General features: G+C 43.2%; 1 protein-coding gene across 1 annotated transcript; it reads left to right on the forward strand.

The window, feature by feature from the left end:
* Positions 1-312: 312 nt before the first annotated feature.
* tmem245 (transmembrane protein 245) lies at positions 313-15,389 on the forward strand. The gene is made up of 17 exons (XM_084556854.1): positions 313-1,139; positions 4,215-4,332; positions 4,861-4,956; positions 5,468-5,575; positions 7,216-7,404; positions 7,501-7,670; positions 11,233-11,337; positions 11,421-11,503; positions 11,590-11,680; positions 11,796-11,894; positions 12,005-12,136; positions 12,826-12,948; positions 13,038-13,183; positions 13,268-13,368; positions 13,476-13,650; positions 13,739-13,933; positions 14,018-15,389. Exons 1-17 carry the CDS (start codon positions 540-542, stop codon positions 14,064-14,066), a joined length of 2,580 nt encoding a protein of 859 aa, XP_084412980.1. The 5' UTR covers positions 313-539; the 3' UTR covers positions 14,067-15,389.
* Positions 15,390-18,975: the final 3,586 nt, after the last annotated feature.

Raw genomic sequence — 18,975 nt, forward strand, 5'->3', positions numbered from 1 at the left:
GAAATTATTTTGATATTGTAACCTGTTATAACTTTAACATACTGTAAATTAAACAGGAAATCAGGGTTGGAAATGCAGAGGTCTTTGTGGTCTATTTACATTTGAAAAATAAATAGATTAGTCAGAAAATAAAAATGTTGGACTTACCTCCAATAGTTTCTTTTTGTGTTGTTGAAAGACAAAGATTACAGATGCCATGTATTATTAAAAAACACATTTCTTGTTGCAAAAATTGTCATTTAAAAAAACTGCACAGTTAATAAAACTAGAATAAAAAAAATATAAAAATAAAATATTTAAAATACACAATAAATAGATATTTTATACAAACGTCTGTCTGAAAGCTGGACATGTCTTCAAACAATAAAACAAATAACCAAATAAAATTGAGAAAATAAACGAAAGAGAATATAATTTTCTTTTGTTTGCACTACATTACCCATGATGCCTTTAGGCATTGCGCTAGTGCTACGTCATATGTTTTCCTCCCTCACGCGGTGGATCCGTTGGGTTGACTACCGGGAGCGGAGGCGGTGAACATGGCAGACGAGGAGGACTCGGCGCCGGAGCCCGCCGCGGTCTCCTCCCCGGAGAGCCCTCACATTGAGCGGCCTCACTCTGTTTCTTTCTCGGAGAGCGTCCAGCCGGCCGTCGGGATGATGAGCCAGCTGCTAAGCCAGCCGTCGTCCCTCAAGTTTGACAAAAACATAAAGCAGGCCTTCTACAACACCGGGGCGATGATCTTCGTGGCTATCTGCTGCGGAGCATCTGTCCTGGTCTACTTCATCCTGGAGGCCTTCCTCCGCCCGCTGCTCTGGGCAGTCCTCTGCGGCACCTTCCTGCACCCCTTCAAATACTCCCTGGCTCGCCTCGGCCGCTCATGGCTCAACGGTCTGCAGGACACCGGGACGCCCATCGTCGTGGGGACCCTGCTGGTGCCGGTGTGGTGCGTCAACTACGGGGTGGAGACCATGGGCAGGCTGGTGCTGGAGAAGCTCACGGTGTTGCTGGTGATCGGGACCGGGGCGCCGCTGGTTTATTTCCTGTACCTGTTCTGGAGCGCTATCGGTATGCAGGTGATCCTCGGGCACGTCTGCGGGGTCATCGGGGCCGCGCTGGACTGTTTCCACGCTGCGTGGGTGAGTGAATGGACAGGGGCAACTGCGCATCACCGTGTCAGTGAGTGTGGGTGGGCGAGGTCAGCTGTGTCCACTGGGTCACTGAACAGACTCAGAGTGGAGCGCAGCCATGTGGTTTAAACCAGTTTAACGAGAATATGAACATTTTTCACAAATATTTTCAAAGTTGCTTCGTGGGAAGGGAAGACCTTTGCTCAAGTGTGTCTGTCATCTTCAATCATAGGTGAACTTAAAGAATTTAAACTACTAATTGATCGGTTGATCAACAGGAAACTGAAACTTTGAACCTAGTTTTTTTAAAAGTAGAACTACATTTTTTACTATTCTGACATTTTATTGAGAATATGATCAGTGGAGTAAATTATATTACAATATTGTCTAATTACAGCCCAACATAAACACATTTTCTATGTTTAATTAAAACAACAAACAATAAAAACATGTAAACTGTTGAGCCACTGTGATCTTGTAATTAAGACACAGCTCCATAAACATTAGTGAGGACGATTATTCTGGTTTAAACTCACGGCTGATTCATTTAAAGCTTCAGACTGTATCGAATTATCCCGGACGTCTCTAATCTCGATTTATTCAATCAGCATCGATTCAGAAAGTATGTTTTCGTGGAATATGTGCCTAAACTTGGACGTCCATTAATCTAATTTCCTGCGTCTCCAGGAGTTTGATCAATCAGTATCTTATTCCAGAGCAGCTCCGGGGGCCCTGAACCCCGTCGGGGCTGCGGTTAAATCTAAATTACGTTAAATGTTCTTCTTCAGACAGCATGTGCTTCCTCTAAATGTAGAGGTGGACCCAGATAGGGCGTGTGTTTATAAATAGGAAGGGGGCATGCTGTATTGGATTACATTGAAAGATGTCTTTGTGTGGAGTGAAAGCAGCTGAGATCTTTGTGACAAGCTGATTACAGACGAGGGCACCGTATCACGCCTTGTGGCTAAGCGGCAGCAGACAGTTTAATGCTGTCTGTTGGAAGTCTACAAAGCTCATTTGATCACTTCATGGGTTTTTTAATGGCTTTTAAAATATAAACCCTATTAGGGTCTTTCGTTATAGGCATCATATATTTTATGTTTAAATTTCAAGATTCAATAAGTTTATTGTTATGTACAGTGAAATTTTTTTGCGAGTTCCCTTCACACGGCTAAAATAATCCACATAAGCTAAACTAAAATAAAGGAACTTTACTCTAAGTGTAGAAAATAAATACATAAAATAAGCGAGTACTACGTAGGGCGGCACGGTGGTGTCCAGGGTGTACCCCCCACCCCGCCCGATGACAGCTGGGATAGTTTCCAGCCCCCCTGCGGCAACCCTTCACAGGACAAGATCAAGATGAATGATGTACGTTTAAATGTTCAAAACTGCAATCAGTCAGTGATTCAGTAGCCTGATGGCCAGTGGATAGGAACAGTGTTTAGTCTGGTTGTCTTTGCTATCGCACTCCTGTAGCGTCTGCCAGACGGCAGGAGTGTCAACAGAGTGTGCTGTGGGTGGCAGCGGTCCTTGTGTGCCCTCTTTGTGACCCGGGTGTTATAAGTGTCCTGTAGTGGCGGGAACGCTTCTCCACCGATGAATCGATGCGTTTCAATGACACCCTGGAGAGCCTTCCTGTCCTGAACGGTGCAGTTCCCATACCACCACACTGTGTGTCAGTAAAAGTTGCTGAGGAGTTTGGAGGATAATTCAGATTTCCTCAGCTTCGTTAGGAAGAAGAGTCTCTGTTGAGCCTCCTTGGTGATCAACCGCGTCTATACACTGCCTGGCCAAAAAAAAAGTCTGGAGTTAACTAAGCAAATAGGTACGAGCCTCCTATTGGATAATTACTGCATGGGTGATTATCTTTCAGCTGGAAACAAGTTATGTAACCCCAACTGATGCAATGAGCAGCTTCTCATTTCTTAAACAACCATGTCTAAAGACACATCCTGTGGTCGTGGAAGAGATGTTAGTCTGTTTGAGAAGGGTCAAATCACTGGCACGCATCAAGCAGAGAAAACATCTAAGGAGATTGTAGAAACTACTAAAATTGGGTTAAGAACTGTCCAACGCATTATTAAAAACTGGAAGGATAGTGGAGAACCATCGTCTTAGAGGAAGAAATGTGGTCGGAAAAAAATCCTGATTGATCGTGATCAGTGATTACTTGAACATTTAGTGAAATCAAATCAAAGAAAAACAACAGTAGAACTCAGGACTATGTTTAATAGTGAAAGTATGAGCATTTCCACACGTACAATGTGAAGGGAACTCAATGGATTGGGACTGAACAGCTGTGTAGCCTTAAGAAAACCACTAATCAGTGAGGCTAACTGAAAAAAAAGGCTTCAATTTGATGAGTCCAGATTTACCCTGTTCCAGAGTGATGGGGGCATCAGGGTAAGAAGAGAGGCAGATGAAGTGATGCACCCATCATGCCTAGTGCCTACTGTACAAGCCTGTGGGGACAGTGATATGATCTGGGGTTGCTGCAGTTGCTCAGGTCTAGGTTCAGCAACATTATGTTGCCCAAAGAATGAGGTCAGCTGACTACCTGAATATACTGAATGACCAGGTTATAGTTAAATTGTGAAAGAGTGGTTCAGGGAGCATGAGACATCATTTTCACCCATGCGTTGTCCACCACAGAGTCCAGACCTTAACCCCATTGAGAATCTTTGGGATGTGCTGGAGAAGGCTTTGTTCAGTGGTCAGACTCTCCCATCATCAATACAAGATGTTGGTGAAAAATTAATGCAACACTGGATGGAAATAAATCTTGTGACATTGCAGAAGCTTATCAAAACAATGTCACAGTGAATGAGTGCTGTAATCAAAGCTAAAGGTGATCCAACAACCTTTTTTTTTTTTGGTGGCGACTTGATGATCGTCACACTTTATTAAAGCTTATAAGTACCGTCTACAAATTTCTTATTTCATCCGAGTAATTTGATGATGGTCCAAAACCTAAAATATTAAAAGAGGCATTAATTGAGTCTTATCGTTTGCCCTTATCTTATAGTATAACCCATAACACCCCCATCATTGTGCCACTCTGCCTCTTTGGTTTCCTCTCAGGTGTGTACGGTTGTTTTTGGCTACTTGCTGGCGGTTTGCTTCAAGTGGAGTCCCCAGACTGAGCGGTACCTGAAGTCTTTTGCTCTCCTGGTCTGGGCCGTCCTGCTGTTCTACATCGGTGAGTGTGCAGGTGTAGGAAACATGCTCAGTCGTGTTGGCTGCTGCTTAATACTTTCATGCAAAATACCTCGTTGCCCCTGGGGTGATGGCTTCTGATTCTGCTTGACTTGAGTGCTGAAAAATTCAGTGGAAGGAAGCAAAGTTTTCTACTTGACAGAAGTTGCTGTCTGTACAAGTCCACAAGCCCTTTAGACAGAGAACATGCAGCCACGTAGTAAGTTGAGGAAGTCACCAGTATTTTTAGCACGACTGAGATGCACTGAACGGAGGTGTTGACCTTCTGGTGTGAAATGTTAAAAGTGACTGAGAGCTGTTAAGAAGAACAAGTTCTACTCAAGAGAATCTTTAATTCAGAAGTGGATTCTCTTTTTATGTCAAAATATATTTGGAAATATGTTTCACCTTGGCATACACGACAAAGTAGTGCACCCGAGGTCACCTTTTCTTAAGATACTATATAAATATGAAGAACAGGTTTCTCTATAACTGTAGGAACATACAAAGTAAATCCTGAATCTGTCCTTAGTGGCTCTGACTGGCTCGTGGAGAGTGCCCTTGTTCGTGGTTGTGGTTATTCTCCTCATCGTGGGCTCCCAAGAGAAACCACCTGACCCTGGCAAAGGTGAGGATTTATGGACACTCACACATTTACATTTACCACAGTAAATAAACCTTGTACTTCCCATTGTCCACAAATGTGGCGAAGGGCGTGGGTATATGTTTTTGAATCGGTTAAACTATAAAGAACTTCTCTTGCAGACACGAGAGGAGTATCAGTCATTTAACGCTCCACAGTAACCATGTTTATCGATTCCTGTAAAAGTCAAGAGGATCAAATTAGCTTGTTGTTAACATTAAAGAAGTGCTGGAGGAAAGAATCGTGTTGCCTATCAGCCTTGTAACAGAGGAAAAGTACACCTCCATAAGAGCCTCTGTTGTAATTTGACTTTCCCATTTCTCAAGTTCTGCCAGCGCTTAGATTAAGTTATAACTATCCCAGCCTTATAAGTGAGTTGAGCTGGACACTTTATCAGACTATGTGGACACGCAGACACACACTCACTCACAAAGATATGTTCAGTTCTTTGCTCTTTCCAACCTCTGCTTACACTTGTTCCTCTTCACCTCCTCAGGAGAGCTGCCAGGGCAGATGTTGTCGTTCGCTGCTAACACTATTTACATGGCAATCTCCTGTAGCAACCTTCAGCCAAAACCTGGGCCCGGTGAACACTCCGTCACAGGTGAGATAGTTTGTCTTTGTTCAACTATTATAGATGATATAATTATATTATTTTATGACATGGAGGAAATGAGTGCTGCTGATATGTGATTCCAAAACCTGTAATTCAATCAGTGTTTGTTGTTTTATTGGACATTAATGTGAAAATAATAACAGAGAGTTACAGAAGAAGAATTAAGACACAAAATATCTTTACTCTGTATTTTAAATAAGGAACTAAAGCTTTATTTTTACCATTTTTGGACTCGAGCCTCCTTAAAGAAACCGCAACTAAAAACACTTCTGCTTTGGTTTCACCAAGTGCCATAGAGAGAGAGAGAGTTGCGACACTCTTTGATGTCGCCGCTGTGGCTGTCACGTGGTTCATGTAAACCCAGTTAGTTCCTAAACATGCGCTGGCTGTCATGTTCTTCTATGGGACAGACAGCAGCGATTGCATTATTGAACGGTAAATATAAAATAAAACACACACCCAAGTACTTTTTCAGCTGTTATTACATTATTGCATTTTTGTTAATGTCAGTTTTGCAATTGGAGAGGCAGGGTGACAACGAAAAACTTATACTTAGATAAGTTTTAGGCTACATGGAGGGAAAAGCTTAGTGTTCATGTTCGCATGGGTAGTAGCACTGGCTTTAGAGGCTCTAACTTAACTTTTCCATATCATTCATCTGATGGTAGACGTCTCATGATATTCATTTGAGCACAACTGGGCTGTATTAGGCTATTGATTCACGTGATTTTGCTTATAAATTCCGATTCCGCTATTAGCCTACCTTCGTGATAACGCAAAGATGTCTGCCTTGGCGTTCCGTTCAGAATTCGCCTGGAAGCTAGCTCACTTCTTCTGATGAGTGGCCACCCCCAGGACCACAACGCCAAACTCGCCAGTCCTAAAATTCCCATCATTCCTAATTAAATAACCCTCTCTCAAATCACGAGTCACGACAATGCCTTGACATACGGGATCGCAATCTATCAGCATCTCATCAAGCATCAGCAAGTAGCGCTGGGCAAATTGTACACTAGCCAAGTGAACATGGAACAGGAACAGTACAACAAATTAAGTACAGCCAACACGTCACATAATTAAAAGTTAGTATATCCCAAAATTCAATTAAATAAAAGTTGCTATAAAGGTGGTAGCGATTCATTACCGAACTACCTTCACAGCAGGGCTTGAAGTCGCGCTGGCTAATTAGCTAGCAGGCAATGCTAGAAAATTGGTTGAAACAACCAAGATAAAATATAAATAATTACGCTGTGCATATACAAATGAAGACCAGTATAAGCATCGCAAAGGGCCTCTGATACAATACAGACAGATGACAATTCAAAAGAGGTCGCTATTTCAGCAGCTTAGCTCTGGACCAACTCGATGCGCAGCAATGTAAATGAATGAGGTCCAACGCCTAAATGACAGTGTTTGGAACTAATCCGATTTTCAAATCCCGGAAGTAGGCGGTTAAAAGCGCCGCCATTTTTTACAACGGAGGTCTGTGGGAGTGTCGCAACTCTCTCTCTCTCTATGGCACTGGTTTCACCATTTACCAATGGTGGATAGCACTTGTTACAACATAACACTGTCTTTCTCTTCCTCTTGCTCGCTCCTTCTGTCTGGTCTACCTTGTCCCCTCTAAGATGGCATACCTCCTTCCACCCCTGGCTTTCCTCGGGGCTCTCGCTCTTTACCGGGCGGTCTGTTCCAGAAGGAGAAGAGCTCCCACAGAGCCAGTGATATCTACTTTATTCTACTTGTCTGGGCCATTGTGCTGGTTCAACTGTGGCTCAACCTCTGGATCCTACAACTGCTGCCTATCCCCGTGGCTGGTAACACTCGCAACACACACACACACACGTGTGCAACGCTTCCTTTCATCCTTTTAGAACTACTGCACTCATGTGCATGTTTCCTCCATCATTTAGTGTGGGTGCTGAAGAAGCTGGTGGTCCACTTTGGCGTGAAGAGCTTCGCAGAGCGGACTCTTGCCTCGTGGTGGACGGTGTTGGAGAAGTTTGGACGTGAGCGTGAAGAGGCCTTGCTGCCTGGACCAATCAAAGGCCTGGCTCAGTTCCTGCTGCGTGTCGACACTAAGGTAACGCATCTTACACATTCTCATCGAAACACACGGTTTCTTGTTGCGCTGGTACATCTTTGTGTTGGTGCTGTACAAGTATATTATAAGTAAAGTCAAAAATGTAAGTGAAGATGAAAGTAAGTATTAAAATCGCTCCTCAAAGTCCATACTAGCTGATCTAAATCTGTGTGTAAGGGTGTTGGTCCCTCATAGTGTTTGAAGCTTGCAAGGGATTCTTTCTTAGTCATTTGGTTCAAAACATGGGTGCAGACGGGCAACTTCATATCCTACTTCTGAAGCTGATCTAAGCAGGTATGCCGTAGCCCGCCGTTCACCTCTCAAGAAATATGACAACACGTCACGGCTGAAAAACCTTTCGTCATCCACGTCTCTCAGACAAGCACAGACACTTCACCCTCTGCCTTCTGCCTGCTACACACCACCTACTCAGGCGTCTTCTCTCTTTTGTTTGTCGCAGCGATTTCAGTAAACGTAGCTCTTGTTCGGCATTATTTACCTCCGACTGAGCCGCTTAAGTTCCAGTCACAGTACACAAAGCACTATAGCAGTTTGAAGTGCACAAAACGATAATGTTGCTCCACATCAGCAGGACGCGTAGGAGGACAGTTACTGTGATTGCTGTATCTTATTGAATACATTGTTTTCACAGGTTGTTTCACAGCTCTCCGAGGCCAAAATCACATAACGTTGACTTTTAAATCACTTTGAATAGCAGCAGCAATGGGCCAAAATAGAGGTGCATATAAGAAAATATGATACGTTTTATTGCAACGTTCTGTGGATTACATGTATCAGGTTGTATAAAATGTTGTCAACTCTCTTCTTGCAAAACACTTTGGCTCTCTGTCAAAGGAGAAAGATCTGAAGCTTATGGCATCTACTTATGATGTGTCTTTGTAATCACACTGATATGGCGTGTCCACACTCCTCCTAAGGCCTGTAGTTGAATCCTGCCTGCCACTGTCGGATCCCTCTCTGTCTGTACCCAAGCAGAGGTTGTGTTCTTGTCGCACGGGTACATGTGATGACTGCTGCACAGATCTTTCCAATAATAATCTTCCCAATGTCTCTTTGTCTCCTCCCCAAGCTCTGGCATTGGCTTAACAAGCAGGTAATGATCTGGAGAAGCAGAGTGCTGAGAGAGAGAGAGAGAGAGAGAGAGAGACTGACGGTGAAGTGTGTTTGTGTATGAAAGAAAGCGAGAAAACAGAGATAAGGAAATAACCTGTGTGGGCGTGTGTGAAGGCGTGAGCACACCTTGTAGTAGCTTGGACTGGCGTTTTTACCCATCCACCGTCATCACCCTCTCATGCTGTCTTAACGTCTGTCCTCTCGCTGCTTCCCCGCTGCCTGCTTTTATTTTTACAGGAAGCTACAGTCGGGGGGCGGGACTCATTGATCCCTCAGCCTCGTCTGTATCTTCCCCGCCGTGATCTAACTGGCAGGTTTGTCGTGAGAGTGTATGAGCTGCATGGAGAGATGGCTGATGTAGACGGGGCAGAGCAGATTAGGAAGAAAAGGGCAGCGATGGTTGATGAATCTGTTGTAAACTGTGTTTTTTAATAGAATAATGAGATTATACTTGAAAAGCTTTTACATGGGGGGTAAGGGACTGGGCATGGACAAAACAATGGAAACACAAAGTAGTTACATGTTTTCTAAGCACAATCAACACCTGAGCCACCAGAAGACAGAAGACACTCATCTCTGTGCTTCTAGATGATATTTTCTCAAGAAGCTGCACAGTTTAGAAACATTGGATGCAGTTTTGCACTTTAGACATCAGCTTTTCTTAAATATTATTCTGACTTACTCACTGTTAGTCTTCATAATCAACAAATCCCAAGAAATATACTACATCATTGTATTTGTCTTCAGAAGAAAATTGTCCCACACAGATGTCTGGCTAATGTCCTGTAATGTGTCCAGATGTGTTGTGAAATAGTGTCAGTAAAAATTAAAACTAGACATTTAAGATCTGTAGAAGTATTTCTCCAGCAGTGGGAGAGGAAGCTCTCAGATATTTTCATTAAATAAAACCAGCAATATCACAATTTTGAAATAATTTTGAAAAAATTAACAAAAAGTATGTCATTTGCAAAAAGTATTTCAGTGGTGGGTGTTTATTTGTTTTTCTATTGGATTTGTAGCGCTGATGCATTAACATGTAATCAGAATTATCTGACTGAGATAGAGGTGATTAGGCTACTGTATAACAGTTTTATTTGATATCATTCATAGTATCATGTTAGGTTTGAATATGCTGTAAAATAACTACAGGTGAACAGTTTAGTGCAGTAAAAATATGAAGAATATTTGTCTCTAAAATATATTGGAGTCAAAGTTGAAAGTAGTATGTAATTAAAGTAAATTAGAGTTGTATTTAAATGCAGTACTTGAGTAAATACTTGCTTTCCATTCACCGGAAAGAGAATGGTAACTCTACTGCAGTTCTCGGGTCCAGTCATTAAAGATGGCTGCTCGTGTTGTTAAGGCACTGGAGTATAGAGGGATATCCTTCCTTACAGGAAGCAGAAATTAATCTAAATGCATGAAAACACTGAGCAATGACTGATCTGATCATACACACTATTGGTTTTTGTTCATACATAATCAAAATTATTCAAGCACATATCTGGTCTGCTTTAGCTGGGAGTGTTACTGGTGTTAATACAGTTCAGTCATTTCTGATCATTTTAGTAAAGTGTAAATGTCACTCTCTGGAATATTTAAAATCCATTTTATGTCGCCTGAACCGGTGAATACTGCCAGAGCCTCTCTTAAAGCAGACACTTGTCGCACACTACATCAAATTTCCCGAATGATTTTCCAAATTAAAAACAGTTCTTGTGGTTGACGTTTCCATTTTTTTGTTAGTCTAGACATAATTGTTCTCCTTTAAGATAAGACTACGTTATTTTACATGGTAAAGATGAATCAGTTTAGTCTGAGGATGCACTCATTTTAAAGATTACACAAGACTTTGAAAGACGGTGTCGCTCTGTAAGGCTGTAATATAGTGGGACCTGTACTGACTGCCATATCACCATCCACACAATGTTCCTCATGACAAATAGAGCTTTGTTGTTGGCTCCAGTAACATAACTTGACGAGACGAACGGAGACTAAAGCTGGTGATTAACAGTTTTGGAGCATTGAGAAACCTGAGTTAAGAATTGATGCAGTTTTGAATGGCCCAAGGCCCCGATGGTGACTCATCTGAACTAAAACGTACTGACGCATAAATAAAGTCACACATACAGCGGCACACATTCTGAGTTTAACACTTGCATGACTTAAATGCAGAAGTGCAAGGAAGTGTGCATGTATGTGTAGAGACATGCTGGCCTTTGGCTCATAATTGACCACCTTATTGTCCTCAGGCAGGGTCCTTTTAGACACAAGATGACTTCTTTTCATGGGAAGGACACAGGTTTCTCCATGAGTCTGATCACTGTAATGTTCTTAGCTCCTTCAGGATTGTACTGACTACTCTTCCGCCTCTGTTATTTCCACCCTGTCGCCCCTTTCTTCTCGTCTTTCTCCTCTGCATGTGCAGATGATTGTGTGGTTGGAACGATCGCTGGACAAAATCATCAGCATCTTCATCATCTTCCTCCTGGTCACAGGGACGCTGCTCATGGCTCTTCTGCTGACTGCTATGGTGAGTTTTTGTCCTTTAAAATCACTTTATTTTGTTTGCACTAAACATCGACCTGGATTAGAAAGTAGCTCTGATCTTCTCAGGTTCACCATGAAAGTGTTCACATCATCGAAGTCACCAGTAACCTCATCAACGAGACGGTCTCTAACCATCCAGAGTGGGCCAAGTAGGACGGTTTAGCTCTTCTTATTTCTATATTTTCATTTGCATTTAGAGTTATTATTTCTCACATGAGTGCCTCCCCTCCTCTAGTTGGCTCCCAGAAGCTCGTGTGGTGCAGAAGGCTCTGAATTCAGCTGCTACTAATGTTTATCAGCATGGGAGAGAATGGATAACACAGAAGGTTTGAACTGCAATTATCTGCAGTTATTTCTCTTAAACACGAAGAAAATGTAATCAAAAAGCAGAATATGCCGACAACCAAGGATGCAGCAAATGTTTTATTTCTTTGTGTGCAGCTTCATAAGATGTTAGGAGACAAGGTGAACCACACAGCAGTCATTGAGAAGCAGGTTTTGGAGCTTTGGGACCGACTGTACCACTCCTGGTTTGTGAAGGTAGCGTGAGAGGGTGAACTCTAATGCATCCTAAAAAAAAAAGTTCAGTTTCACATAAAATGTCACATATACATATACATATACATATATATATATACACATATTTGCAGAACGTGACCCACTCTGGACGCCACCGTGGGCAGAAGATGATGGCTCAGAGACAGAACAGCTGGCTAGTGGACATCCTGGACTGGAAGGACATCGCCTCCTTTCTGCAGGAGAACATAGAGACTCTGCTGTCTGTAAGTCTGGTTATATTTAACGCTGACTACGTTTAGAATATACCTTCAACCGGACTGAAATAAACTTGATTAGAGGCTGCTTCTGAACTGTTGGAATCCAACCATTTTATTGAACGTGGAGGCTAAATGTGGGGCAGTAGTGGCTGGAAAAGCAGCCCACTGTGAGCAAATTGAGAAGTTAAATATAGTGAAAGAATATGTTGTTTGAATGTGCAGTAAATATGACAGAGGAAGAACCTTCACAGAACTTTCTAGACATCACACTGAATCCATCATCTATCCAGATCTGTGTTTTGAATGGCCCTGATTCAAATTCCATCGATTTCTGTTGTGTTTGTGTCTGTGTTTATCTTTTCACTTGCGACGCTTCAGTGTCATGTTTCTGTCCCTCCCAGACACTTGTCACATGAGCTGATGTTTACCCTTTGTGGGGCAAACACGCATTGAAGGATTATATTTATTCCACCAATGGAACAAACATTCGGGTCAAGATAATATTTCCCCACTGATCCGAAGCTTACACCACCCCTGAGTCAATCTGAGGGAAAATCAAATTCTGATCGGGCCGTTCTGTTCTGATTAAGGTCGTTAGATGATGCATTGTTATTCCGACTGTGCTGTCTGAGGCAGGTGATTCTTCTTTCATATATCTCTCCATCTGTTTAGTGTCGCATGTGTTTTTGTTTTAGATCGTGGAGTCTCTGTGGGTGGTGATGAGCAGAAACGTCGGCCTCCTCATCTCCACCACGACCACTCTCTTCACCGTCTTGTTCCACAGCGGGACGGCTCTGCTCAACTTTGCACTGAGTTTGGTATGAGACGTTCGTCACTCGTATAGCACAAAAGCCAGATCTGGTCTAGGTGAATCCTCACCTCTGTTCTGTTTCCCGTGTGCATGCAGGTGATTTTCCTGACCACTCTCTTCTACCTGCTGAGCTCCAGTGGTGAATACTACAAACCTGTTAAATGGGTGATCAGCCTCACTCCTCTCTCCCAGCCTGGACCTTCCTCTAACATCATAGGCCAGTCTGTAGAAGAGGCCATCAGGTAGCCGCGTGCGCGACACCTCCACAATCTATAAATACACCTCCAGGAGATCACTTCTGACCGTATGTGTGTTTGTTTTTGAAGAGGAGTGTTCGACGCCTCTCTGAAAATGGCCGGTTTCTACGGCCTCTACACTTGGCTCACTCACACCATCTTTGGCATCAACATCGTCTTCATTCCTTCCGGTGAGTCGACGTGTTCGCAGCAGATTGTGCTGTCTTCGTACCTGCGCCTGCCAAGCCGCGCTCGGTGTTTTCTTATCCTCTGAATCCCTCTCTTTCCTGGCCTGAAGCCCTGGCTGCCATCCTGGGTGCGGTGCCGTTCCTGGGCACCTACTGGGCAGCGGTGCCGGCTGTGTGCGACTTGTGGTTGGCGCAGGGTGAGGGCGTCAAGGCCGTGCTGCTGCTCATCTGCCATCTGCTTCCGACATATTTTGTAGACACAGCCATCTACTCGGATATATCAGGGTATGTATGTTGTTGCGCAAATTTCACCAAACCACTTGTGTTTGTAAGGCGTTCTTCTGTATCCAACCGTTTTCTTTTGTCTCTTCAGAGGTGGTCACCCGTACCTCACGGGTCTGGCAGTAGCAGGCGGAGCGTACTATCTGGGTCTGGAGGGGGCCATCATTGGGCCCATCCTCCTCTGCATCCTGGTGGTGGCAGCCAACATCTACAGTGCCATGCTGATGAGCCCCAGCTCTGCATTGCCAACACCGGTGCAGACGACCTGGCCTCTCCACACCATGAGGTGAACGCGACACCTGAAACACGCGACGCCACTGTGAGCGAACCGCTGCTGCATCAGTCCATTGATTGTGTTTGTCGTTCCTAGGCCCTTCGCAGACTCTACTCCCTCCGTCCTGAAGAAGATCAGTGAGTGAAAGCGACTGGGTGTGTCTCAGCTGGCTCCCTATTGGCTGATTCCTCAGGGGAAGCGCGCCCCCTCCCTGAAGCTCCACCCGCCTCGACCAAGAAGAGCTGGCGGCGTAGCAGCTGGTCACCCATGACGCTGTCTGCTGCTTACCGGAGCAGTTTCTCTGAGCAATACGGCACCAGCTCCTTTCAGTCAGCGCCCTACGAAAAATATAAACATACCCCCTCATCCCAAACCTGGACCAATGACCTCACATTGGGTTTATTATTAATGTATAGCAGAGACGTTGATACTAATCTCATCATCTCTCTGAACTCAGTGCCTACATATATTTTGTAATATTGAGAAATGTCTAAAATGATAGCGTGGTGATCTATTTTATGTACAAGATTCCCGCCCTGCTCTCTTCTGGCCGTGTCCATGCTACAGTATGTGGTCGTGCAGTATTTGTACTCCCTACCTCTCTCCTCGTGGAGTAGGCGGAGATGAACCGAAGACGCCGCAAAGAAGGAGCCGTCAACTGTTTAACCTAATGTGTGATTCACGTTTCAGCAACGGTAGCTGTGAGTTTGCAACATTAGAGCTCGGCTTTAACAGAGACGTACCCTCCTTCTCCCCTGGACCAGGCTTTTCTTGTTTGTTTTTGCCGCTGTTTCACTTTAGTCTGGTTAATAGCAAGTGTCACTGCTGAGCTTTTATACTGATGCAGGTTAAGCCTGAGGACGATTAGGTTAATGGTTCAGAACAGGTGTTCTACATCCGTGGAGTTTAGTCTGAGCTCCACGCCGAAGGATTTCTAAGGAACTACATTTTTAATTTATTTGTCATTTTAACACGCTGTGAGCGCACACACACAGACACACACTGTATACGCAACCGTTTCGTTTTTAACACGCACTGTATCACGTTTACACTCAGAGCACTTTGGGTATTTTTGCGAGCACTTTTAGTTTTTTTTTTTTTTAAGCTGCCATCTCCATCGCATGTCTTTGTCTTTTTAGAAATGTCTTCATGTTCTCACCTCATCCACGCTCCGTACGTCTTACTGTAACTAGAGTCACTTTGTGAAAGGAGAGTATGAAGCTGTTTACATCACTTGAAGCTTTAATGAACGAGTTGTGCAGATGAATGCGTGGCTGTGGTGTTAGCTAGCTGAGGGTGGGTGGGAGGAGGGTGACGGTGTTCTGGGTTAAAACGTGTGGGTGTTTGCCTGACATATTGTAGTTCTCCTTTGATATGTGTGTTTTTCTAAATATGGACTGACCCAATAAACATGCGTTTAAACTGCAGTGGCTTTCTGACTGTATTAATAATGATTATTGTTGATTCAGTGTATTAAATGATGTAGTGTTGGGAATAGTATTAATCAAGCAACTGTACAAATTTACAAAAGTGCAGTCTGAATGTTGTAGTACCTTATTTTAGCAGATTTGCATCATTTACTATCTAAAATTATTAGTGTATTTAATCATCTGATGACATGTTACCAGAGTAATATCTGACTTTAGATGGTTCTCTTACCAGTTTGTTGGAAAAATATTTACCTTTTCACTGTCACTGACTTTAAAACCAGTCAGTCCATGCAAACACTGAACAGGTTTGTCTGGTCAGTAGAAGGAAGAAGGACATTGACAGATTAAACGGTGCATAATATTCTCTCCTCTGAGTTTTGTTCCGTGTCACGCTATCTGAAGACCCACAGCATGAGCGCTGACTCTGCGATCGAACCTTCCCTGGATGAGCAGAAACTGGACCTTCCCTCTGTGTTTGTGTGAGCTGAGTCAGACGCTGTCATCTGGTCCGTGAAGGCTTTACAGATTGTCGGCGTGTCAGCGACGCTCCGGACAGATGGACAGAATAAATATCAGACCCACACAACTCTGCAGCGTGGCTGCTGGTGAAGCCAGGAATCTGTCCATTATGGTTTCGAATAAACTGACAGAGTGGAAAGTAACTACTACTGTACTTCAGTAAAATACAATATAGGTATTTTTTTACTTGAGAATTTCTATTTTATTGTTTATATTTCCAATCCACCGCATTTTAGAAAGAAAGTTTAATTTTAGTCATAAGTTACCTTTACATCTGGATGATACAAACTTTTAAAATACAACATCACAGATTAAACAAGTGGCTTTTGTTGTCTTACAGAAAGCTGTAGTCGTTCCAGCTCCATCAAATCGTGATTTTCATTTGAATAAATGTTCAAATGATCCAGAAATCAACCGTTTCTTTCTTCTTAATTTAATCGTCTCACAACCCCTCAGATTTACCATCCACCTCTGTTTATAAAACTGTATACAGAGAACAAACTAGCCTGCAGAAACAGTCACATGCTGCTCACACATGGAAGCTAACAGTGATAACTATCTATCACTGTGCTATATAATAATAATAAGAAGAAGAAGAAGAAGAAGAAGAATTATTTCTAAGAATTCTGCTGCTGGCAATATTGGAGTAAATTAAATTATTAATTAATGATGTTTTATACATCAACAATAGTTTATTTATGATCAGATGTCTTTTAGATCTATAAACAATGCTCAGTGTCAAATATATATATACATGCACAAACTTTCACATAGTCTCAGTGAAACAATCAACTCACTGTGATTGTTTCACTGAGACTACGTGTCTCAGCATGCAGTCTGTTTGTAGGACGCGGTTATATCTGTAACCACAGAAAACAGGATGGTCCCACCTGAGGCCACGGCCTCCCTGGAGACTTTGCTCTCTGTTAATGTGTAAAAACCAAAGAATTTATCAGGAGAGGATCGTCAGGCCAAAGTCAGAGACGTCAGTCATTCAGAGACAAGAAGATATGGACCATAAAATAATATGAATAATGATATGAAGGCACTTTTTATCTTCAAAATGTTCTACACATTGATGGATATCATCGGCTTTCTGAATTAACATTTTGATTAACACGGTAAATGATTCAGATTTTGAAATAAATCATGAAAAATTAAAGGTGATTATAGGGAGACTTTTCTTATAAACTATTTAAAACCCAAAGGTATTTAATATTGATATCTGGATATCGGGGATGCAGCGTCATAAACGCTAATAAGATCATTTACTCAAGAGTACATAAATGCAACAGATGTCTTATTATCATAAATAAACTCTATATATTAGTGAATGTTTCAGTATATTTAAGAGGAGGTCATTTTAATTACTTTTTACATGTTGCTGGATGCTAGCATCCTTCTTTTAAAATAATAATACATCATAATTTAACTGATTACATTTTCTATTATGAATCCAAATGTGTAAAGTAACTCATAACTAATTTAATGACTACTAAGTAATTGATCATAATGATGTATTTACTCCACCGTGGGAAAATATTCAACATGTACCGTGTGTCTAAACCTACAGCAGCCCATCTGAGCCCCTCCACTGCATCAAAGATGGCGTGGGGTGTGTTAATAATACACCACACGGCAGGTTTTCACAAACAAGCATCAATAAAAGAATAAAACAAAGACATTGGATGGACACACTTGTGAGTTTCCGCGTTCGCTCGGTTCCTCTGAAGGCAGCTTCCCTCTGGGCCTGCGGCCTGGTTCAGCTTTGATCCGTTCCTTCAGATCAAAGACTCCACGCGGCTCTTCTGAAGTCTGCGGCACATAAAGCAGAGCGAAGTCTTCCTGAGCTCACACGGCCCCAAATCTGCTCACCGGAAGAATCGTTCATTTCATTTTCACAGAGGCGAGGTGTCTGCTTGAAGACTTGGTTTTACGGGGGGGGGGGAGATTAAATTTCACAGAGGGCCTGAAGGAAGCGCAGAAACAGGATCGGGTTCTCCACGGAACAGTTACACTTAGACGTCTGAGTTCTCTGCTCTCCTGACCAGTGAAGAGATTCATACTGGAGAGTGGAGCTGATAGTAATAGGAGCCTGTGTTAGTATGAATCCATACCGGTGCCTTATTTACTGTACAGATGCAGCAGCACACCCTTTATTAAACATGGTGTATGCAAACCGCTGTTGTCTAATATACACTCCTGATGGCTCTCTGTGGGCCTGATCTCGCCAGATGAATAATTCATCAGATCAAGTGCAGTCTGAATAATCCACTCTCCACAAAGCACATGCTCTGCAGCTCAACTCCACGTCATGTTCATTAAAAGGACGGAGAGCGGTCCCACTTCCTCATAAGACTCAGCTTGTTCCAGCTCAGACTCTCCTCCTCTCCCGCTGCAGTGTGAGCGATAAGAGGCGTTTATCTCCTCAGCATATCTGAGAGCCTCATGCAGCAGTGGTCACAGTTCACTCTCAGTCACCACATGGCTTCTCCCTCCGTCTGCTAAAAACAGAACTCAGCCATAACATAATGACCACCTGCCTAATATTGCGTAGGTCCCCGCTTTTTATTCCGGCTGTGGCTCAGTAGGTGGAGCGGGTTGTCCACAAACCAGAGGGTTGGCGGTTCGATCCCCGGGATGTGCCACACGCTGAAGTGTCCTTGAGCAAGACACTGAACCCTCCCAGTGTGTGGCACTGGTGTGTGAATGTGTGTGTGCTTGTGTGAGCGAATGGGTAGATGCGTCTGTGACTGTAAAGCGCTTTGAGTGCCAATAGGTAGAAAAGCGCTAGGCCATTCACCATTTACCATTCCCTGACTCCACAAGGCGCTGGCTGATTCTCTAAGTCCTACGAGTCGTGAGGTGGGACCTCCTTGGATCAGGCTCGTTTGTCCAGCACATCCCATAGATGCTCGACTGAACTGAGATCTGGAGAATTTGAAGGCCAAGTCAACATCTTGAGCTCATCGAGTTCCTCAAACCACCCCTGAAACATTTGCGCTCTGTTTGGATCACACCACGAGAGCTTCAGTTTTAGAGGTGCTCTCTTATCTTGTCATCATCATGTCAAAGTTGCTCATATCCTTCCACTTTTCCCAGTTT

This window comes from Chelon labrosus (assembly GCF_963514085.1).
Source record: "Chelon labrosus genome assembly, chromosome: 12".
NCBI classification, from domain to species: Eukaryota; Metazoa; Chordata; class Actinopteri; order Mugiliformes; family Mugilidae; genus Chelon; species Chelon labrosus.